At 43.1% G+C, this 25223-nt stretch overlaps 1 protein-coding gene across 1 annotated transcript in view; it reads right to left on the bottom strand.

Moving 5' to 3' along the window:
- Nucleotides 1–25223, bottom strand: part of sorbs2b (sorbin and SH3 domain containing 2b) — a 114411-nt gene that overhangs the window by 4767 nt on the left and 84421 nt on the right. Inside the window, exons 23-26 of the mRNA XM_060927870.1 lie at nt 15916–16101; nt 12602–13438; nt 12252–12437; nt 4550–4675 (exon numbers count right to left, since the gene is read on the bottom strand). Coding sequence (XP_060783853.1) covers nt 4550–4675; nt 12252–12437; nt 12602–13438; nt 15916–16101 — 1335 coding nt within the window. The remainder of the gene's footprint in view (nt 1–4549; nt 4676–12251; nt 12438–12601; nt 13439–15915; nt 16102–25223) is intronic.

Here is a 25223-nt window from a genome sequence, read left to right as displayed (position 1 = left end):
TTCCTCCAAGCCGGTGTGCAGGACTGATCAACAGTTACTGGAAACGTTTAGTTGCAGTTATTGCTGCACAAGGGGGTCACACCAGATACTGAAAGCAAAGGTTCACATACTTTTCCCACTCACAGATATGTAATATTGGATCATTTTTCTCAATAAATAAATGACCAGGTATAATATTTTGTCTCATTTGTGTAACTGGGTTCTCTTTATCTACTTTTAGGCCTTGTGTGAAAATCTGATGATGTTTTAGGTCATATTTATGCAGAAATATAGAACATTATAAAGGGTTCACAAACTTTCAAGCACCACTGTATATGTATAGACAGCATAGTGCAAGGATGAATTAGTAAATATAAATATAGACTGGTACGAAAATCCAGAATTGTGACACCCAAAGGCATTTTTGAGACAAAGTCGGCAAACAGTCTTATTTTGCCAATTTGGGTGTGCCGAATTCAAATCTGCAATATGCCGAGCTCTATCTGACCTCTGTTGACCTCTAGAGGTCATTGAACTTTGGGCCTGTAAACGTCTCAGCTGAACCCAGTTTCTCAGCTTTCTAAGGAATGAAATGTACTAAAATGATTAATGAAGTTAGCAAATGGCCTTGTTTGTTAAATGTTTGGGTGCTGAATTCATTTTTCATTTGTAAAACGACATATGACCTCTGATAACCTCAAGGTCATTAAACTTGGCCTATAGGCCTATGCATTTAACGGCATTTTTAAACTGACTTTACTCCCCCAAAAAGAATATGAACAGACAAAAAACAAATAGAAAGGAACAAATACAACATTAAATGCCAGTCCATGTACATGTGACTTACTTTTCACAATGAGAATGCCTAGGCGATCACCTTACATAACATTGCATTACATTTAGCGGTTATTGTTTATACAAAGCTACTGAAAAAAGGACAGATTCAGCAGCATACAAAATGTGGGGGCATACAGGGTATACAGGTTAATCAGGGTTAGTATATATGAGAGTTTTTTTCTTTGTTGTTTGTTTTTTGTTTTGTTTTAAACGGGGTAAAGCCTTTACAAAAAACAAACAACAAAGAAAAAAACTCTCATATATACTAACCCTGATTAACCTGTATACCCTGTATGCCCCCACATTTTGTATGCTGCTGAATCTGTCCTTTTTTCAGTAGCTTTGTATAAACAATAACCGCTAAATGTAATGCAATGTTATGTAAGGTGATCGCCTAGGCATTCTCATTGTGAAAAGTAAGTCATATGTACATGGACTGGCATTTAATGTTGTATTTGTTGCTTTCTATTTGTTTTTTGTCTGTTCATATTCTTTTTGGGGGAGTAAAGTCAGTTTAAAAATGCCGTTAAAGGATAAAGCAACTTTTGTACAAAATCACCACAAATAGATAGATAAATATATAAAGTAATCGATCATGGAATTTATAGAGAAAGAACAGACCGCATAACAGTATCTTTTAACTTTTAATAATATGGGCTTGCGCTGAGCTCAGCGAAGATGCGTTTTAGATATTGATCTACTGCGTGACGTCATGCGGCCCACCACTGAAAAAAACTCTTCAGTGCTTCATGGTAATAAGGTAAAAAACCAGTACAATCGCTTCTTCAAAGTTTCACCAAATGGTTTTATTTATGCAACTTAAAGCTCATAATACTGTATAACTTTGGTCGAGTAAAAACACGGAGCAAAAACATGGCTGAATCCTGAATGACTCCTATTTGGATTTGTCCTACCAAGCCTACTGCGCATGCGCGAAGCGGCTCGGCTCGGTTTTCCCTTTCGGGCGCTCTCGTTTTCATTAGAATTTGGTAAAGAAAAAAATAAATAAATATTATTTACCAGCTTACCGGGTCCATGAACATAAATCTGACAGCTGACAAGGTCGGGATATAAACGAATCGAATACAAGCCACCCGCCGGGACTCCTTACTGTCATCACAGTGATCTGTCTGTAAACACTGTTTTCATGGGCCCAGTGACGTCACAGATCAAAGGGAGGCGCATTAACGAAAGATTCTGATTGGTTTATAGTTGCCCACAATCCCAAAATGGCTGACTCCTCCAACTTCGGCTCCTCTGTTAGTTAAAAATATTTTTTCATGTTCGATATATAATGGAAATAATTAACGGAATTGTTTACGTATATGTTTTTCTCCTATTACACACACTGTACAAAAGTTGCCTTATCCTTTAAATGCATAGGCCTATAGGCCAAGTTTAATGACCTTGAGGTTATCAGAGGTCATATGTCGTTTTACAAATGAAAAATGAATTCAGCACCCAAACATTTAACAAACAAGGCCATTTGCTAACTTCATTAATCATTTTAGTACATTTCATTCCTTAGAAAGCTGAGAAACTGGGTTCAGCTGAGACGTTTACAGGCCCAAAGTTCAATGACCTCTAGAGGTCAACAGAGGTCAGATAGAGCTCGGCATATTGCAGATTTGAATTCGGCACACCCAAATTGACAAAATAAGACTGTTTGCCGACTGTCTCAAAAATGCCTTTAACTCCTTAAATAAGCACTTTTTTGAATTTTGGTACCAGTCTAATATACAGTGTGCACAGAATGACGGTATGAGTGTGCAGATATTTCACAGCTGATGTTACTGATATTTGAGTCCGGTTTTAGCTGTTCATCACAGAGACAGCCTGAGGGAAAAAACTGTTCTTGTGTCTGGTTGTTTTTGCGTACAGTGTTCTGTAGCATCTCCCAGAGGGGAGAAGTTTAAACAGTTTGTGACCAGGGAGTGATGGGTCTGCAGAGATGTTACCTGCCCGTTTCCTGACTCTGGACAAGTACAGGTCTTGGATGGAGGGCAGGCTGACACCAGTAATTTTCTCTGCAGACCTTATTGTCCGTTGCAGTCTGTTCTTGTCCTGTTTGGTGACCGATCCAAACCAAACAGTGATGGAAAAGCAGAGAACAGACTGAATGATGGCAGAGTAGAATTGTGTCAGCAGCTCCTTAAGGGGCGGTCACACAGCACTCCGCGTCTATATCACGTACAAAAAGATACAAAAATCTGGTGGACGTGGTCGTAAGTGCTAATTTTTGGTCAATTTTGGCTTTGCCGTGCTTTGTACGGGGTATGGCCATCGGCGGCTGTTTCACTGCTGCAGCACTGCCTAAGCACAGCTAACCAAGTCCAGCCACGCACCCAGATGTTCCGTACCACCCTCCTCCTCCTCCTCCTCCTTCTTCTTCTTCTCTCAGCAAGGATATGTTGAGCCTGTATCAGTTGGTTCTGTTGGTGCTGGAGCATTAAGATGAGGACATCACAGCGTTGAGGGTTCATGTTCACCCCTTGACATCTAGACTGCAAGTGCCGAGGTCTCAGAAAATTACGGTATTTATACATGCCGCAAATCAGAAGTGATGCAGAAGTGATTAGACAGTGATCAATCGAATTTAGAACTTGTTTGAGACGTCGTTTAACGGGCTTAGACAGTGCTATGTACGCGGAAAAATCCATTTCTCAGTGATAAGCCGCTAAACACACGCTATATCCCGTGATACCAACGCGTAACACCCGTCCGATGACCGTGCTCTGCCCGTGATAGACCGCCAAACTTTCGCGTCTTACCACGTCTCCCCAAGTTTTAATAACGGCCGGGACACTGATTATCACGTGTTTTTCACGTGTGTTGCACGTCTTTACCACGTGTGCCGGCCGTGGTTGTCCGCGGTCTAAAGTTTTGAGCAGTCCAAAACTTTTTACCGCGTCCGACGCCGTTCCGATTTTCCCCTGTGTCCTGTCACGTCTGTATATCGACTGTAACACGTCTTAACTTCGACATCAACACGAACAACATCGTCTGCTTCACGGGAGAGCACTTTTTGACGGGTTTTGGCTGTGATAAAGCCGTAAAGCGCTGTGTGACCGGGCCTTTAGGCAGGTTGAGCTTCCTGAGCTGGCGCAGAAAGTACAACCTCTTCTGGGCCTTTTTGATGATGGTGACTGTGTTGGTCTCCCACTTCAGGTCCCGGGAGATTGTGGAGCCCAGAAACCTGAAGGTTTCAACAGCAGTCACAATGTTGTTGGTGATCGTGATGGGCGGCAGGGTGGGAGGGCTCCTCCTAAAGTCCACTGTCATCTCCACAGCTTTGAGCGTGTTCAGCTCCAGATTGTTCTGACCGCACCAACAGACCAGCCGTTCAACCTCCCGTCTGTATGCAGACTCATAGAACTCGTAATGCTCATTTAGGAGATACTGCTGAACTGTGCTATTATTGTCTCCTTTGATAAAATGGGTAAAATAACCTCAGCCTAAAGATAGTAGCTATATTACTTTCTTTATCGACTCACTGGTAGTGAAACAATTAATTCTCGATATAGTCTTAATCATGCAACATTCAGTGTCAGTGCCAAACATTCTTAGAAAAATTAGTTCAAATATTAATTTTGCCACATAGAAATAACCCAAGACAATGCATTAGTTTTAGATAAGGTCAGAGCATACAGTATATACAGTATGTTTAAGGTCTGAAATGACAAACACGAGCGTAGGTTTCGACACGAAATTGATCCATTTCCACAACGTGCACGTGTTTTCGTACCCTGTGAGATGCTGAATAGTTTTGCCCTCTAACAGGCGATCCACAGGACCTCCTAGACATCACAGGGCTACGCGGGGGCTTACCGACAACCATAACATCATCCCTTAACACAGGCTGTAAGAACCAGAGCCAGAAGAGTCTTCCATCAGGGTTGACACGCACGCACACACACCACCCACACAAAAATAAACAGAGAGAGAAATATGCGGTACATATTGCAGGGGCAATGGTTTGGTTAACTAGAAAACTTTACGCACAAAGGAAGAAAGCACTCAAATTTAAATTAACCCCTTCAATGCCGTTGGACGAGTCACAATCGTCATGAAATCTTTTACCGCTGTGCCTTATGACGGAAGAACATTTTAGGCTTTGACTGTAATTCATATGCGCCACTGTGAAGTGAAAGTAATGTGCCATGTAAGGTACATAAAAGGAGGTGTTTATGTCGAGTAGCGTACGTCATAAGGCACAGCGGTGAAAGATTTCATGATGTACGTGACTCGTCCAAGGGCACTGGAAGGGGTTAAAGAACGAATCTAATTTTGCTATGGCCTTTACGTAATCGTTGTAATTTTGCATGCAGAGACTGTATTGATCTATGTGGAGACTGAAGTCAGCTGTGTACAATTCTTTTCTTTGTTTACACGTTATGAGCCATATTCAGTTCTGCACGCATAGTGAGAAGTTAGTACTGACATTAGGTACTGAGACCTTAGACGTAACTACAGACATGAGACCAATTCAGTCGTTGTTCAGGAGTTGCACGCACACAGAAAACAGGGGTGTGTCTCAGGGTGTATTCAGACCAGGATAGTTCGATAGTTCACTTGCTTTGGTCCGAACCAAATGTTTTTTTTATTTTTTCATTTTGGTGCGGTTCGCTTTCACACTGTACATTTTAGTAAGCGGACCAAAATCTGTCAACAAAGCCACGCGCCCTGAGGTCGTTCAGCTATTGGTCAGAGACGACACGCGCACAAAGCGTTAAGTTCAAAAGTAGTCATGGAGGCTTTCCGTGCTGTTATTCTTTTTAATGTCATCAAAGCTATATGTTTTTTCCAGTTTTTACTGTTTTCACAATTGTGCGATTACTATGCTGTTGTACAAGTAATTTATCAACGACGACAACAAAGGGCAAGGTGGCTACGGAGGATAGCGCTGATGAGCGCACATCATGTTGTGACAGTTCTGGCTCTTCACGCAATAGATGAATTTCTTTTTTGCGTCGCTAGTACCGCCACTTTTTGAAAGAATGTCCCTGATTTTAATGTAGGTCTGACGGAGTTTCTTCACTTTTAGCCGACATTGTTCTGGGGAGCGCGTGAACCCCTTCTCCTTCATTTTCTCACTGAATACAGCAAACACGTCGGCATTTTTGTGTGTTCTCTCCAAAAGCTCAGATATGTGGACATCTGCCCATATATCCACAAGGGTACGCGTTTCTTCCTCGGCCCACGTTTGCCCCCTACTCATTTTTTGTACTCTGTAGTCTAGCCTACCACTGGTCTGAATGACTGAACGACTGTTGTAAGGTTCCCTTGACAACCGAAACAGTGTTTGCACTTTGCGGTGGAGTGTCGACTCTGTTTCCCATAATGCTCGACAAACGACGGAAGCTCCCGAGGTACAAAAAAGCAAAACTGTCGGATTAGGTCCGGTCTGCTTTCACACCTCCAAAAGATCCGCACCAGGGTTCCTTTGGTCCGGACCGAGTCCGACCTTGCAGCTCGGTCTCGGTCCGCTTGTTTGGTCCGGACCAGAGTTCGGTGGTTTGTATTCAGACCAACCCAAAAGGTCCGGACCAAGGGAAATTTGGTTCGTTTGGTCGTTTGGTCCGGACCAAACAACGTAGGTGTGAATACGCCATCAGACTCTAAAATTCTCAGCACATTTTTCTTGAGCAATATAGACTTGAGTGAGAAGTAATATGAAGTCTTGCTCCACTCTCTGACAGTTTGATGTAACTACAATACACAACGCTGAAATTCATGTTTTGGACTGTAAATACACTAAAAAAAAAACTACATTATGCCATTTTAGCCCAATACATACATATAACACTTATTTATTTATTTATTTATTTATTTAAAGGTGACATATCATGTTCCGTTTCCATAAGTCAATACAGTTCCCTGAGGTCTTAATAGAATGGCTGTGACATGCTTTGATCCAAATATTACAAGAATAAAGCACCACAACACCCTTCTCACCCTGACGAAACAGCCCTGTTCAGAACGGCTGATTTGAGTGCCTGTTCCTTCAAATGATAATGAGCCACTGATCAGCCCACCCCCTCTTCCACCAGTCAATCAAGTAGCTCCTTCCTCATGAATATTCAATCACAAAAGCAGTTCTCAAGCCGTGAGTGGAGATATTCAGATGAGAGGACGGTATAATTCTAATGATCTCTACTTGTGACACAGAAACGGGAGGCAAATCTGAACGGCTTGTTGAGGCACATGTTTTCTGAAATAGGCAGCACAAAAAAGAAACTGACTGGGTTGTCGTATTTCAGATTTGTCCGTTTGTGGATTGGTAAGCACTCCAGATACCCAAATGTATACACACAAGCACTGAAAAAGGTTTTCATAATATGTCCCCTTTAATACAAATATCCATTTACAGCAGGGAAAATAAGTATTGAACACGTCAACAGTTTTCTCAGTAAATATATTTCTGATGGGGCTACTGACATGAAATTTTCACTAGATGTCGGTAACAACCCAAGTAATTCACATGTCCATCCATCCATCCATCCGTTATCTGTAGCTGCTTATCCTGTCCTACAAGGTCGTAGGCAAGCTGGAGCCTATCCCAGCTGAGTATGGGCGTGAGGCGGGGTACACCCTGGACAAGTCGCCAGGTTATCGCAGCACACATACAAAGAAATCAAAACATACATGTCCATAAATTAAGTGTAATAAAGTGGAATGACACAGGGAATAAGCATTGAACACATGAAGAAAAGGAGGTGCAAAAAGGCATAGAAAGCCAAGAAACCAGCTGAAATCTGTCAGTATCTAGAAAGCGATCCTGGCCCCGATCAGTGCAAATGAATATCTGCTGGTTTAGTCCTAATTGACGGCCTATAAAAAGGTTTCTCATTACCAAGGTGTCACACAAGAAGCATCTCATGATGGGTAAAAGCAAAGGGTTCTCTCAAGACCTTCGCAACCTTACTGTTGGACAACATACTGATGGCACTGGTTACAGACATATTTCTAAACTTCTGAATGTTCCAGTGAGCACCATCGGGGCCATTATCCGGAAGTGGAAAGAACATCATTTCACCATAAACTGGCCATGACCAGGTGCTCCTCACAAAAATTCTGACAGAAGAATAATCAGAAGAGTTGTCTAAGAGCCAAGGACCACTCACAGAGATCTGTCAGTATCTAGAAAGCAATCCTGGCCCCGATCAGTGCAAATGAATATCTGCTGGTTTAGTCCTAATTGACGGCCTATAAAAAGGTTTCTCATTACCAAGGTGTCACACAAGAAGCATCTCATGATGGGTAAAAGCAAAGAGTTCTCTCAAGACCATAAATTACTGACAGAAAGTAATTCTGTCAGTAAAGATACTGACAGAAAGACCTGGAATTAGCAGGTATAGTTGTTTCAAATAACACAGTAAGTAATGCACTCAACCGCCATGGCCTCTACGCACACTCACTACACAAGACTCCATTGCTGAAGAGCAAGCATGTTGAAGCTCGTTTAAAGTTTGCTACACAACATTTGGACAAGCCTATGAAATACTAGGAGAACAGAGTCTGGTCAGATGAGACCAAAATTGAACTCTTTGGATGTCATAGCACACACTATGTTTGGAGGAGAAATGGCACTGCACATCACGCCAAAAACACCATACCAACAGTGAAGTTTGGAGATGGGAACATCATGGTGTGGGGCTGTTTTTCAGCATATGGTACTGGCAGACTTCATGTAATTGAAGGAAGGATGAATGGAGAAATGTACCGAGACGTTCTTGATAACAGGCGCGCAGCTTGTGAACAGGCAAGGCAGGCAACTGCTTGGGGACCCTGGCCCAGGGGCCCCCCGAGAGTCGGGGCCCGAGGGCTGTTTTACGTATGTACTGAAATGTCTCAAAAATATATATATTTGAAAAAAATTTGGCAGAGAGAATTGAAAAAGACAGCTTGCTCTCAACCGACCTCCCTGTTAAAAATAAAGGTTAAATCAAATCAACAACAATGGGCGATTTGCAATGACATCATCTCACAATCTCATCATCTCAAAATGTTTCATACATTTTTCATTGTTGTCAGATTATTTATAACATATTGGTGATAAACACTGGTCAGAAGGGCCCCCTGGAAATTTTTGCTTGGGGCCACAACATACTCTAGAATCGCCTCTGCTTGATAAGAATCTGCTGCCATCTACCAGGATGCTGAAGATGAAACGAGGGTGGACATTTCAGCAAGACAACCATCCCAAACACACAGCCAAGAAAACTCTCAGCTGGTTTCAGAGAAAGAAAAGAAAGCTGCTAGAACGGCCCAGTCAATCACCTGACCTGAATCCAATTGAAAATCTGTGGAAAGAACTGAAGATCAGAGTTCACAGAAGAGGCCCCCGGAACCTTCAAGATTCGAAGACAGTTTGTGTGGAAGAATGGGCCAAAATCACATCTGAGCAATGCATGCGACTAGTTTCTCCATACAGCAGGCGTCTTGAAGCTGTCGTTACCAGCAAAGGCTTTTCTACTAAGTATTAAATTTCAGTAAGCGTGTTCAATACTTATTCCCTGTGTCATTCCACTTTATTACACTTAATTTATGGACATATATGTATTGATTTCTTTGTATGTGTGAATTACTTGGGTTATTACCGACATCTGGCGAAAATTTCATGTCAGTAGCCCCATCGGAAATATACTTACTGAGAAAAACGTTGATGCGTTCCGTACTTATTTTCCCTGCTGTATATTGAAGGTTAAAATTATGGAAAAAAAGAATTGCATTATTTTATTAATTTGACTTCTCAAAATGATGAATTAAAAGTACAATAAAATAACCTCCATCTTTTAAACACACCATGACTGGCAACTTTAAATTGTGTGTACAAGTAGCTGTCAGCACACGATATAAACTAATATAAAGCAAAATAACAAAATGTGCAGTTCAAGTGCTTTTTTTTTTATATTTTCTATTTTTAACTGCTGAATAATGACAGTTGAAGCCACATTTTTAATGCAAATTTTCAGTGATTAATGTGACAGCTGCAACTAGGACTATTCATGCAGCAATATATTAACAATATACTGGACCCCTGGAGGTTTAGTTTTCATTTTTAAATTGCCTTTTGCTTTTATGTGACACTATATTACATTTAACAGTGCCTTTCAGTGGTGAATACAGCATTGCTGTTAAATATTTCTTCGGTCTACTTTCTATCTTCATTCCACATTTTTATCTCCCATTTTGGGTGGCTTACAGGCGAGTGCTTATGTTTAAAGGTGGTGGTCTAAACATAATTTCAAAGCCCTGTCTCAGGCACCTCTCCACAAGAAACCTCAGAGTCATGAACTACGCGCAGGTGATTTGCATAATCCGAATCTGAGCCGAGAAAATCAATGGAAGCACCTGCATAACCCTTCTCTGAATGTGAGTAACTTTCCCAGTGTAAATATTGACATTACTTTTGGACTTAAGTCACCAACTCTGAATAAGGCTCTATGTACAGTGGTGCTTGAAAGTTTGTGAACCCTTTAGAATTTTCTATATTTCTGCATAAATATGACCTAAAACATCATCAGATTTTCACACAAGGCCTAAAAGTAGATAAAGAGAACCCAGTTAAACAAATGAGACAAAAATATTATACTTGGGCATTTATTTATTGACGAAAATGATCCACTATTACATATCTGTGAGTGGCAAAAGTATGTGAACCTCGAGGATTAGCAGTTAATTTGAAGGTGAAATTAGAGTCAGGTGTTTTCAATCAATGGGATGACAATCAGGTGTGAGTGGGCACCCTGTTTTATTTAAAGAACAGGGATCTATCAAAGTCTGATCTTCACAACACATGTTTGTGGAAGTGTATCATGGCACGAACAAAGGAGATTTCTGAGGACCTCAGAAAAAGCGTTGTTGATGCTCATCAGGCTGGAAAAGGTTACAAAACCATCTCTAAAGAGTTTGGACTCCACCAATCCACAGTCAGACAGATTGTGTACAAATGGAGGAAATTCAAAACCATTGTTACCCTCCCCAGGAGTGGTCGACCAACAAAGCTCACTCCAAGAGCAAGGCGTGTAATAGTCAGCGAGGTCACAAAGGACCCCAGGGTAACTGCTAAGCAACTGAAGGCCTCTCTCACATTGGCTAATGTTAATGTTCATGAGTCCACCATCAGGAGAACACTGAACAACAATAGTGTGCATGGCAGTGTTGCAAGGAGAAAGCCACTGCTCTCCAAAAAGAACATTGCTGCTCATCTGCAGTTTGCTAAAGATCACGTGGACAAGCCAGAAGGCTATTAAAAAAATGTTTTGTGGACGGATGAGACCAAAATAGAACTTTTTGGTTTCAATGAGAAGCATTATGTTTGGAGAAAGGAAAACACTGCATTCCAGCAGAAGAACTTTATCCCATCTGTGAAACATGGTGGTGGTAGTATCATGGTTTGGGCCTGTTTTGCTGCATCTGGGCCAGGACAGCTTGCCATCATTGATAGAACAATGAATTCTGAATTATACCAGCAAATTCTAAAGGGAAATGTCAGGACATCTGTCCATGAACTGAATCTCAAGAAATGGTGGGTCATGCAGCAAGACAACGACCCTAAGCACACAAGTCGTTCTACCAAAGAACAATTAAAGAAGAAGAAAGTTAATGTTCTGGAATGGCCAAGTCAAAGTCCTGACCTTAATCCAATCGAAATGTTGTGGAAGGACCTGAAGTGAGCAGTTCATGTGAGGAAACCCACCAACATCCCAGAGTTGAAGCTGTTCTGTACGGAGGAATGGGCTAAAATTCCTCCAAGCCGGTGTGCAGGACTGATCAACAGTTACCGGAAACGTTTACTTGCAGTTATTGCTGCACAAGGGGGTCACACCGGATACTAAAAGCAAAGGTTCACATACTTTTGCCACTCACAGATATGTAATATTGGATCATTTTCCTCAATAAATAAATGACCAAGTATAATAATTTTGTCTCATTTGTTTAACTGGGTTCTCTTTATCTACTTTTAGGACTTGTGTGAAAATCTGATGATGTTTTAGGTCATATTTATGCAGAAATACAGAAAATTCAAAAGGGTTCACAAACTTTCAAGCACCACTGTACCTATCTGCCCATCTCATCATACTCTACAGTCTCTGTGCACTATGACCAGTTTACTTCCTTGCCAGTGGACACAGTTTTAAGAAGCATGCCTGTAAAGCTAATAAAGGGACACTGAGGCAGGCTGAACCAAGAATGAAACAAATATCAAATGAAAACTATAAACTCGTGATGACTATTGTATAATTATTTTGTTGGTACAGAAACAATACAATAGCTCCATCCATTAACAATACATTTACCTTTAATATTCTGTATTGGAGTGGATACAGATACAACACTTTAATCAGGGCTTGTTAGTGTCTGAGTTACAGACACAAAAGGTGGGTAGATAAGGTTTTTGAGGAAAGTTACTGTCAACATCTCCTCTTTACCTTAAACTTGGGGGAACGAAGCTGTTTGGAGGAAGGAGGAGGGGAGTGAGATACCCCGGGGAGTGGAGGGGTGGAGCAGGGCGTAGGGGACGAGAACTTGGGAGATGCAGGGGGTGTGGAACTCAAAGGCTTTGAAGAGATAGGGGATGATGAAGACATAGGGGAACTTTGTGTAACTTCAGCCTGCTAACAGGAAGAAATGATGAACTTAAATTCAGGGAAAGTTGAAGAAGTGAAGAAAAAAAAATCAGCATCTGGCAATCCCTAAGACGTATGGGTTGTCAAGAATACTTTCTGGTTTTATTAACATGAACACACTAATCAAGTCACACAACCAAACTAAACACTACCTCATTTTCTGACATCTCACTACAAACCAGGTGCAGTGGAGTGAAGATATTTGATGAGTGGGAATCTGAACAATCCCTGCTGTCTTCACTTGGATCCTCCTCTATGAACAGTTTGGGTAGACCCTCTGAAGCATCCAGCTCCTGCCTATGAAAATCTGCTGTCTCCACAACGGGGCGCTTTGCCTGGCTGGCCAGAATGATGGATACAAGTTCTTCACACACATCCTCCTCAATTTCTCTGGAGGTCAATGGGAACTTTGAGGATGAGGGCTGTTCATCAGGCTCATACACAACCAGGTCAATTGGGCAGCAAGAGCTGGATGAGTCCAATTTATCAAAGTCATAGCTATGTGAAAAATGTTGATCTTTCTCAAATAGACCAGGCTTGAGGTTTGTGTTCACTTCTATCATGCTGCCACCACACTTAGGGCTGTAATCAAAAGTGGGGGAGATAGGGGATGGTGTAAAGGATGCTGAGGTGAGGTAGGCCTGAGGTGAGGGACTGGGATCAGGTGACATGTACGATTTCGGAGAGCTGATGGGAACAAAGTGACCCTCTTTGAGTGGTGGGGTGAGGGTGCATGGTGTGGGGGAAGGGAAGTTGCCCAGTCTAGAGGCAGCAGGGGAGTCCAGCCTTTCATAATCTAGCTGGAAATTAGAGGGTAAAGGAGGAGGTGTAGGGGCAGGAGTGCCTGAGGGAGAAAGGCCAAGGGTGAGGGCGAGCCACTCGCCAGTCACTGCCTGTAGATGAGCTGCTCTCTGGGAGCTGAGCGAGGGTGAGGTGTGCTGGCAGGGAGTGGATGAGGGAGAGCAGGTCATGAGGAGTGCAGATGATAGCTTAGAAAGAAAAAACAGAGAGAGAAAGAAGAAAGTGAAAGCACAGACTGAAAATGTAGCAGGAAGGAAAAAGTAAAGGCTTGATGGATGAAACATGAAACAGCATCCCTTTCTTTTCTGAAAACGGCTCATGTGCTGCCTGCTATTTAACAAAGAAGAAGTAGCCCATAAAAACAAAAAAATGGTGCCACTGAAAACTCTGCTAATACATAATAGTAGCCTGATTAATAATGGGTGATTACAAAATTTAAAAATAAATAAAAAATAAACATTGCGTAGTGTGAAATATGACCACCAGGCATTCCCTTTGCTTTCTGGGTCAAAGAATGAATAAAAACAAACCTCAATTTAGGAGTTTATCTAAAAAAAGTTCCAGCACAAAATTTCACAAATGTCTACAACTCCGTATAGCTCCCATGATACCATCATATGTTGTTCAGTGAACCTCCACAGCACCTGATTACTAAATGCCACCTGTTTGCTCCCTTTAAATAAACTTATGGTGGGGCATTTTCAGGACACTGATGGATGGATTGCAGCCCATTTGTTGCCATGTACAATTTATCAGAACCTCTTTATCGTGTCTATCGATGGAAAGGAACCACTGGTGGACAACTACTGAGATATTATTTGGGTGGTGAATCATTTTCAGCACAGCAGTGACACTGATATGGTAGTGTGTTTGGCACTGGTACATCCATCCATCCATCATCTGTAGCTGCTTATCCTGTTCTACAGGGTCGCAGGCAAGCTGGAGCCTATCCCAGCTGACTATGAGCGAGAGGCGGGGTACACCCTGGACAAGTCGGCAGGTCATCGCAGGGCTGACACAGAGACAAACAACCATTCACACTCACATTCACACCTACGGTCAATTTAGAGCCACCAATTAGCCTAACCTGCATGTCTTTGGACTGTGGGGGAAACCAGAGCACCCGGAGGAAACTCACACAGACATGGGAAGAACATGCAAACTCCACACAGAAAGGCCCTCGCCGGCCGCTGGGCTCGAACCCAGAACCTTACTGCTGTGAGGCGACAGTGCTAACCACTACACCACCGTGCCACCTGGCACTGGTACAAATGTATACAATTTGTCACCAAAGCTAAGATGCTGTAGATGAATTTCCACTTGCAATTCGTGAAGACTGTGTACCCATGGTGTCACGTCCATCTCCTTCTGTAGAACCAGCTAACTGCAGGACACAGCAGCCCAATCAGCACATACAGTACATGCAGAAGTAACACTTAATCTCTGCAGTCCAAAATTAGCCAATGATAATGATTTCGCAGGCTGGATTATTTATCTGGGACTGTGTTAACATGGGTCATGTGAGCAGAGGGGCAAGTATCTACTGATTCGTGCGTTAGATACTGTTACAATTCATATGCACTTAATGACAGTCCAGTGCTCTGGACTCTTACAGTAATGCTTTTATGACTGAGGACTACAGTTGACTTGCTAACTTTAGGACTGCAGTTATCATGAACAGTTTTGCACTCAAGTTTCCATCAATGAAGAGTTATAACATCAACGAAACTATCCTCATGTTAAAACTGTTAATATTATAGTCAGGCTGTCTGTTGTTGCCCAAATGAGGATGGGTTCCCTTTTGAGTCTGGTTCCTCTCGAGGTTTCTTCCTCATGTCGTCTGAGGGAGTTTTTCCTTGCCACCGTCGCCACAGGCTTGCTCATTGGGGATAGATTAGGGATAAAATTAGCTCATGTTTTAAGTCGTTAAAATTCTGTAAAGCCGCTTTGCAACGTTTATTGTTAAAAGCGCTATACAAATAAACTTGACTTGACAGTTAAGAAGAAACCTTTATTTGTCACATGCACACTTCAAGCACAGTGAAATTCATCCTCTGCATTTAACCCATCTGAAGCAGTGAACACACACTCACACTCAGAGCAGTGGGCAGCCACACCAGAGCGCCCGGGGAACAGTCAGGGGTCAGGTACCTTGCTCAAGGACACCTCAGCCCAAGGCCGCCCCATGTCAACCTAACTGCATGTCTTTGGATTGTGGGGGAAACCGGGGCACCCGGAGGAAACCCACACAGAACATGCAAACTCCACACAGAAAGGCCCTCGCCGGCCGCTGGGTTCAAACCCAGAACCTTCTTGCTGTGAGGCGACCGTGCTAACCACTACACCACCGTGCCGCCCACCAGGGTTAAGCTACAGTTCTGCTGTAATGAAGTATTTGGCACTCAGCTAAACCAGGTACCATTAATCCAGGGCATAAGACCCCTACCAAATCAACTTTGTGACCTGTTATTTTTGATATGAAATTTTAGGTATTTGAACCATCGCCATCTCCTTTGAAAGTTAATATGAGTAATACGCTATATTGTTTATTTCTCTTATACAACAAACTATGACATCACAGTTCATAGACTGAATGTTCGCACACCTTGACCTGTACAGCTAGCAAGAGAAACAGCCCATATGTGGTGTTCACTCATATACTTACCCTGCTGTGCATTCGGTCACTGGAGGAACTATGTGCAACTCCTGGCAGCTGGCTAGGACTTTTCACAGGAGATCTCTTGATGATGTCTACATAAGACACTGGAAAGATGCCCTGTTTATTTGTCCCAGGGATCTTTCCTGCGAACCAGTTCTGGTCCACTTGTCGCAGCACTATAACACGCTCACCCTGGAAGAGATTGAGGCAATGTTCACTTAAGACTGTATTCAGATTTGGAAACGATGCAGTACGATGTAATATAACAGAATGAGGCAATTTAAAAATAAACAAATGAAAAGAAAATTAATGAAATGACTAAAAAAAGAGAAGATGGCAAGCCTTCAAATTATTCATAATTATTTGGCAAAACACAAAATGACATTTTGCTATTATTTAAATAATGCATACTCTTTTAGAGTGAGTGCCATCAGTTAACTTTCTGCACAGTTTAATGTGGCACCAAGATATTAAATCAAGTCATGAAATCATAATGTGCGCATGGGATCAAGGATATTTTATCTTTACTTTCACTCACTATTTTGTCCTTTTGGATTAATAAAACAATGCCAATGTTGTGGGTAATTTGATGCGCTCACCTGCTAAATAAATAAATAAATGAATGAATAAACATCTCATCTCATCTCATTATCTCTAGCCGCTTTATCCTTCTACAGGGTCACAGGCAAGCTGGAGCCTATCCCAGCTGACTATGGTGGGGTTTACATTAGACCGTATCAGCGGATCATCAGATTAACGTTTTTAAAAACGATTAGCGTGCACACAGCAACGCCAATACACGATTCGTGTGCACACAGCAACGCCAATACACGGATACGCTAATCACATGACTAATTCGGCACGTCAGTGTCAGTGCGGCTCATCGCTTCCTCCTCAGCGGCTGTGCTCCAAATCACTCCGCCCTGAACAGCGAGTGCCCTCTGGAGGGTGCGCACTCCGGCCCTGCGCAGCTCACAGAGCGCGCGAGTGAAGCGCACGAGCAGTGATTCGGGACTGAGCCGCTGTGTGTGTGATCCCAGCGCATATCACTTACCACTTGCAAGTGGAAGGATGGCAAGCCTAAAGACAATCATAACTACACAATGGGCAGTATTTGCATCAGTATTTGCAGTATTTTCATACTTTTATACTCTTTAATGAAAAGTGATACAAGGCGGAAGTCCGTGCCGTTTTTCAGCAGTCGCGTCACATGACCAACGCCAGCGAATCAGGAAGGTGGATGTCACAGTGACGTTGTCCAATGACGACGTCAGCTAAAGCTCAGCACAGCGTATCCGTGTATCCTCAATGTTTACACAGCACCGGACCAGACACGATCTGGATTGAATACGTGGACCCTGGCAGATTCCCGTTTCCCGGCGTTTCCAGGCATTTTAATGTAAACGGACAGTGCATCCGCGAAGAAAACGAGACAGATACGGTCTAATGTAAACTTGGCCTATGAGCGAGAGGCGGGGTACACCCTGGACAAGTCGCCAGGTCATCACAGGGCTGACACATAGACACAGACAACCATTCACACTCACATTCACACCTACGGTCAATTTAGAGTCACCAGTTAACCTAACCTGCATGTCTTTGGACTGTGGGGGAAACCGGAGCACCCGGAGGAAACCCACGCGGACACGGGGAGAACATGCAAACTCCACACAGAAAGGCCCTCGCCGGCCATGGGGCTCGAACCTGGACCTTCTTGCTGTGAGGCGACAGCGCTAACCACTACACCACCGTGCCGCCCGATGAATAAACATATGTCAACAATTTAAAGGATAATCTGACAAAGCAATCATCAAGCTACATTAACAGCACATGTTAAGTGAGTGTTCTTCATAATTTTGTCCAGAATTAGTTTTTTTATTGGTTCATAATCTCATCTCATCATCTCTAGCCGCTTTATCCTGTTCTACAGGGTCGCAGGCAAGCTGGAGCCTATCCCAGCTGACTACGGGCGAAAGGCGGGGTACACCCTGGACAAGTCGCCAGGTCATCACAGGGCTGACACATAGACACAGACAACCATTCACACTCACACCTACGGTCAATTTAGAGTCACCAGTTAACCTAACCTGCATGTCTTTGGACTGTGGGGGAAACTGGAGCACCCAGAGGAAACACACGCAGACACGGGGAGAACATGCAAACTCCACACAGAAAGGCCCTCGCCGGCCACGGGGCTCGAACCCGGACCTTCTTGCTGTGAGGCAACAGTGCTAACCACTACACCACCGTGCCACCTGGTTCATAATTAATAGTGATATTTATGTTTTTAATATCGTCTTTGAATAGCATCGTATTTTTTTTCTTCCATATTGTACTTTCAGCCTAAAATATCAATTTCAGGGTTACATTGTGGTTAGGTCAATCTGTCCATGGTGCTGGCCTTAATACTGCTCCTGGCTCACGTAAATATCACACAAGAAAAATTAGCTTAACTCTGAAGTCAGAACCATGCCTTTTAATTTTTTTTTTTGCAAACTCCATCCACGTGCCAACACAGTTTCTGACACCTGAGGTCTGAATATGGAAGTGTAGAAATGTAATTCTCCTCACTACATGCACAAAACTTAATGTTTCTGGGTTAAATATATTGGGGCTGTGGGTGGTAAAAGAGAGCAACTGGACTTGCTTGAAGATTCTTGAAGACGTTTCACCTCTCATCCGAAAGGCTTCTTCAGTTCTGTCTGACTGGTAGGGAGTATCAGGTATTTATCCTCTCATGGATGAAAAGCTCATCTAAGGTGCCATTGAGTCATCCTGTTGGTGTGGGTCACTGGGGGCTGGTTGTGAACGGCCTCAAGAGTCGTTAGGATGATCAATGGATTGCCCGTTAGGGTGATCAGTGGAATGCTGATTCTCTCTGTCCTCCTGTGAGTCACTGAAAACAGCTGGGTTTTGGTGTGCATTCAGTTGTCTGGGAAGTGTGCCAAGGACTGCATTGTAGGTGGCTGATAAATGATGTCTTAGGCCAAGTTTACATTAGACCGCATCTGTCTCGTTTTCTTCGCGGATGCACTGTCCGTTTACATTAAAACGCCTGGAAACGGGAATCCGCCAGGGTCCACGTATTCAACCCAGATCGTGTCAGCTCCGGTGCTGTGTAAACATTCAGAATACGCGGATACGCTGTGCTGAGCTCTAGCTGGCGTCGTCATTGGACAACGTCACTGTGACATCCACCTTCCTGATTCGCTGGCGTTGGTCATGTGACGCGACTGCTGAAAAACGGCGCGGACTTCCGCCTTGTATCACCTTTCATTAAAGAGTATAAAAGTATGAAAATACTGCAAATACTGATGCAAATACTGCCCATTGTGTAGTTATGATTGTCTTTAGGCTTGCCATCCTTCCACTTGCAAGTGGTAAGTGATATGCGCTGGGATCACACACACAGCGGCTCAGTCCCGAATCACAGCTTGTGCACTTCACTCGCGCGCTGTGTGAGCTGCGCAGGGCCGGAGTGCGCACCCTCCAGAGGGCACTCGCTGTTCAGGGCGGAGTGATTTGGAGCGCAGGATGCCTACGGAGCTGAGCGTATCCGTGTATTGGTGTTGCTGTGTGCACGCGAATCGTGTATTGGTGTTGCTGTGTTCACACTAATCATTTTAAAAATGTTAATCTGATGATCCGCTGATACGGTCTAATGTAAACCCCACCTTAGACCCCCACCTCTGTTCAGTGATGGCCATTCCAGGTTGACAAAAATGGCTTCTTTAACTCCTCGCTCATACCAACGATCCTCTCTTGCTAAAATGCGTACGTTGCAATCCTGAAATGAGAGTCCTTTGTTGTTAAGATGAAGGTAGACAGCAGAGTCCTGGCCTGAGGAACTGGCTCTCCTGTGTTGAGCCATGTGCCTGTGAAGCAGTTGCTTTGTTTCACCAATATACAGTGGTGCTTGAAAGTTTGTGAACCCTTTAGAATTTTCTATATTTCTGCATAAATATGACCTAAAACATCATCAGATTTTCAAATGACCCCCAATTTGTGTTCCAGTGGGTTCAGTGGAACCAGTGGTTCAGATATGTGGATGACACCTGGGTTAAAATCAAAACCCATGAGGTGGAAGCCTTCTCTAAGCACATCAATGCAGTGGATATTAACATCAACTTCACTCGGGAGGACGTCAGTGGGAATAATCTAGCCTTCTTGGATTGTGATGTACACATTAGACAAGACAGAAGCCTGAGCATCGAGGTCTACCAGAAACCCACACACACAGACCAGTACCTACTCTTTGACTCTCACCACCCACTGGAACACAAATTGGGGGTCATTAGGACCTTGCAACACAGGGCTCAGAACATTCCTACAACGATAGAGGGAAAAGAGAAGGAGCAGAATCACATCAAGAAAGCACTTCAGAACTGCGGGTATCCCAACTGGTCTTTCCTCAAGAGCAGAAAAAGGAACAGAACGGACAAGGAGGACAACAGGAACAAATGCAAGATCATTGTCATTCCCTACATTTCTGGTCTATCTGACAAACTCAGGAGGATCTTCTACAAACACAACATTCCGGTACATTTCAGACCCAGTAACACCCTGAAGCAGAAACTGGTCCACCCTAAGGACAGAATACCCAGACACAAACAGGACAATGTAGTATATGCAATTCAGTGCAGTGAGGAATGCACAGACTCGTATATTGGTGAAACAAAGCAACCGCTTCACAGGTGCATGGCTCAACACAGGAGAGCCAGTTCCTCAGGCCAGGACTCTGCTGTCTACCTTTATCTTAACAACAAAGGACTCTCATTTCAGGATTGCAACGTACGCATTTTAGCCAGAGAGGATCGTTGGTATGAGCGAGGAGTTAAAGAAGCCATTTTTGTCAACCTGGAACGGCCATCACTGAACAGAGGTGGGGGTCTAAGACATCATTTATCAGCCACCTACAATGCAGTCCTTGGCACACTTCCCAGACAACTGAATGCACACCAAAACCCAACTGTTTTCAGTGACTCACAGGAGGACAGAGAGAATCAGCATTCCACTGATCACCCTAACGGGCAATCCATTGATCATCCTAACGGCTCTTGAGGCCGTTCACAACCAGCCCCCAGTGACCCACACCAACAGGATGACTCAATGGCACCTTAGATGAGCTTTTCATCCATGAGAGGATAAATACCTGATACTCCCTACCAGTCAGACAGAACTGAAGAAGCCTTTCAGATGAGAGGTGAAACGTCTTCAAGAATCTTCAAGCAAGTCCAGTTGCTCTCTTTTACCACCCACAGTTTACTATGACCTGGATGACTGAGAATCTTCACAGACATATATTGGGGCATTTTTTTGTTCAACCCTGTATTTCTACAAAGTATTGACTTTAAAAGTAGCTGCAATCCCACAACTACAAGTGTTGCCAGGCAAAGCAAACCTCGCCCGGCCTGTCCGGTGACCTTGACCTTCACCTTGTCCCGATTACCCCCAAAATTTAATCAAGTAATCTACAGACCATTGCCCACCTACCCTGAACATTTGAAGTTAAATCAGTGCAACCGTCTAGATGCTAGATTGTTAACAGACCGAAACACAAATGAAAAGTTGTGCAGGGCACGATACTCGTGAAAATCACAAAGAAACGAAAATTATGGCCGATTAAAGTGGTGCTTGAAAGTTCGTGAGCCCTTTAGAATTTTCTATATTTCTGCATGAATATGACCTTAAACATCATCAGATTTTCACACAAGTCCTAAAAGTAGATAAAGAGAACCCAGTTAAACAAATGAGACAAAAATATTATACTTGGTCATTTATTTATTGGGGCGGCACAGTGGTGTAGTGGTTAGCGCTGTCGCCTCACAGCAAGAAGGTCTGGGTTCGAGCCCCGTGGCCGGCGAGGGCCTTTCTGTGTGGAGTTTGCATGTTCTCCCTGTTTCCGCGTGGGTTTCCTCCGGGTGCTCCGGTTTCCCCCACAGTCCAAAGACATGCAGGTTAGGTTAACTGGTGATTCTAAATTGACCGTAGGTGTGAATGTGAGTGTGAATGGTTGTCTGTGTCTATGTGTCAGCCCTGTGGGGACCTGGTGACTTGTCCAGGGTGTACCCCACCTTTCGCCCATAGTCAGCTGGGATAGGCTCCAGCTTGCCTGCAACCCTGTAGAACAGGATAAAGCAGCTAGAGATAATGAGATGAGATTTATTTATTGAGGAAAATGATCCAATATTACATATCTGTGAGTGGCAAAAGTATGTGAACCTTTGCTTTCAGTATCTGGTGTGACCCCCTTGTGCAGCAATAACTACAACTAAACGTTTCCGGTAACTGTTGATCAGTCCTGCACACCGGCTTGGAGGAATTTTAGCCCATTCCTCCATACAGAACAGCTTCAACTCTGGGATGTTGGTGGGTTTCCTCACATGAACTGCTCGCTTCAGGTCCTTCCACAACATTTTGATTGGATTAAGGTCAGGACTTTGACTTGGCCATTTCAAAACATTAACTTTATTCTTCTTTAACTATTCTTTGGTAGAACGACTTGTGTGCTTAGGGTCGTTGTCTTGCTGCATGACCCACCTTCTCTTGAGATTCAGTTCATGGACAGATGTCCTGACATTTTCCTTTAGAATTTCAACCCTGCCATGCAGACCGTTGTTGTTCAGTGTTCTCCTGAAGGTGGACTCAAAAACATTAAAGGTGCCCTTCCACCAAAAACGTTTAATACTGGCTCTTTTTGAAATACCATAGTTCACTCCGAGTTGCATATGCATGCTGCATGTGAAAATGTAATTCTACCCCTATTCCCTGTATTAGCTTATGAAAGAAAATAGTCGGAAAAACGAGCGGCTCTGAAAAAGCCATACAATCTTACAGCACTTCGTAAATTAGTATTCATGGCCTCGCTCACCTTGGCTTGCGACCGCCCACGGGAAGGAAGTTCAGATTTAAGCGCGAGGAGAGATAACAGAGCCAGTGTTGCCAGATTGGGTGGTTTTAAGTGCATTTTGGCAGATTTGAACATATTTTGAGCTGGAAAACGTCAGCAGTATCTGGCAACACTGAGCAGAGCTCATCTCATCAGTAGCTAACGAAGTGGACCTAACAGCAAGTTGAAAACGTCTGAACAAGTTTGTGCCTGTTATTTGTGGCAGTAAGACATCAATGTTGCATTTCTTGCCCAAGATATAAGAAGTGAAGAATAAATGGTTGGAATTTATCTTTGGAACACCACCAGCGAAGTATAATGCAGCGTTAGGACTGTGTTCTGATCATTTCAACCACAGTGACTTTTCAAACTTCGGTGCCTTCAGTAGTGGTTTTGCTTCGAGGTTGCATTTAATCCCTGGATCTGTGCCGTCAAGACGATCGACCACCAGCTCACAAGCTGTAAGTAAAACATGAACTTTTTGTTCAAAGGTTTTTCTTACAAAGTAGCATGTTCATATTCTCCATGTTAGCATGCATGACATGGTCACAAGCTAGGCAGGGATGAGAGTTTTCCACTTTTTCTAAGTAAAAAACGACCTTTGTATATTCTGCCAAATCCATTGAGAATTTTTTTTGTATTAATTTCGAAGGGTTGGGGTATGTTCCTTCATGCTGTTCAAACTTTCTTAACTCCAATGATGTTTACACATTATTTGTAAGTCGCCATCTTTAGTCTTGTTTAAATCTTGTTGAATGTGATGTAAAATTCATGTTATCTACATTGTTATTGGTCAAAACATCGACATCGAGACCATAATAGCCAATCAAAACAGTTTTTACAAAGACACCCACATTCTTTTTTTTAAGTCACTCGTTCATTTTATTCGTTTGTTTGTTCAGTAAAAACCCAAACATTTGCTGAATTTTTCTTATTTCCTCGAGTCGCACCTCAATGACGTCAGCGCACGGTATTTTTCCCTTCGCGGTTTGTTCCTTCTCTCTCGCCGTAGTAAGACACCCACATCCGCTTGTTCTGACTCACTGGAGGTAGCGTCACAGTGCTGTTAGCCAATCAGAGGCAACACGTTTACATGTCATGAATATTAATGAGTAAGAGCTGAAATCCTGTCGTTCTCCCACCACCCACTCCTCCAGCAAACTAGAACAGCCTGAAACAGGAGAACCACAGCATTTTTTTTCACCAAAACCAGCTCAAAGGGCATTCATTCATACTAGAGACCACCGCACAATTAATGAAAAAAAGATGCAAGGAGACCTTTAACATTAGCCAATGTGAGAGAGGCCTTCAGTTGCTTAGAAGTTACCCTGAGGTCCTTTGTGACCTTGCCGACTATTACACGCCTTGCTCTTGGAGTGATCTTTGTTGGTCGACCACTCCTGGGGAGGGTAACAATGGTCTTGAATTTCCTCCATTTGTACACAATTTGTCTGACTGTGGATTGGTGGAGTCCAAACTCTTTAGAGATGGTTTTGTAACCTTTTCCAACCTGATGAACATCAACAACGCTTTTTCTTTTTTTTAAAGATATTTTTTTGGGCTTTTTGCACCTTTATTGGATAGGACAGTGCAGAGACAGGAAATGAGCGGGAGAGAGAGAGACGGGAAGGGATCGGGAAATGACCTCGGGCCGGAATCGAACCCGGGTCGCCCGCATTCATGGTATGGCGCCTTAACCACCTGAGCCACGACGCCCCCAACAACAACGCTTTTTCTAAGGTCCTCAGAAATCTCCTTTGTTCGTGCCATGATGCACTTCCACAAACATGTGTTGTGAAGATCAGACTTTGATAGATCCCTGTTCTTTAAATTAAACAGGGCGCCCACTCACACCTGATTGTCATCCCATTGATTGAAAACACCTGACTCTAATTTCACCTTCAAATTAACTGCTAATCCTAGAGGTTCACATACTTTTGCCACTCACAGATATGTAATATTGGATCATTTTCCTCAATAAATAAAGGACCAAGTATAATATTTTTGTCTCATTTGTTTAACTGGGTTCTCTTTATCTAATTTTAGGACTTGTGTGAAAATCTGATGATGTTTTGGGTCATATTTAAGCAGAAATATAGAAAATTCTAAAGGGTTCACAAACTTTCAAGCACCACTGTCGGTGTTTTTACAAGATTTGACCTTGGTGACCTTGACCCACCAAAAACTAATGATGTCTTTGTGTAACCCTAGTGAGTTGTCCTGTGCATTTTGGCGAAGATTGGTCAAGAAATGAAGACACTCAAGCACCAACAAACAAACAAACGGACAGATCAACATACTTGCGAAAATCTCCCATTTTCGCAAGTAACAAACCGCACATGGAATAACAGCACTGAGCCTCTTCCTATAATGTCTTAAAAGGTTGGATACACTTGTAAAGGGATCTTAGACACTCCATTATGCA

The sequence above is a fragment of the Neoarius graeffei genome, chromosome 8, assembly GCF_027579695.1.
Source record: "Neoarius graeffei isolate fNeoGra1 chromosome 8, fNeoGra1.pri, whole genome shotgun sequence".
NCBI lineage: Eukaryota > Metazoa > Chordata > Actinopteri > Siluriformes > Ariidae > Neoarius > Neoarius graeffei.
Note: the sequence above shows the minus strand (reverse complement) of the source record. Positions and strands in the feature narration are given on the sequence as shown.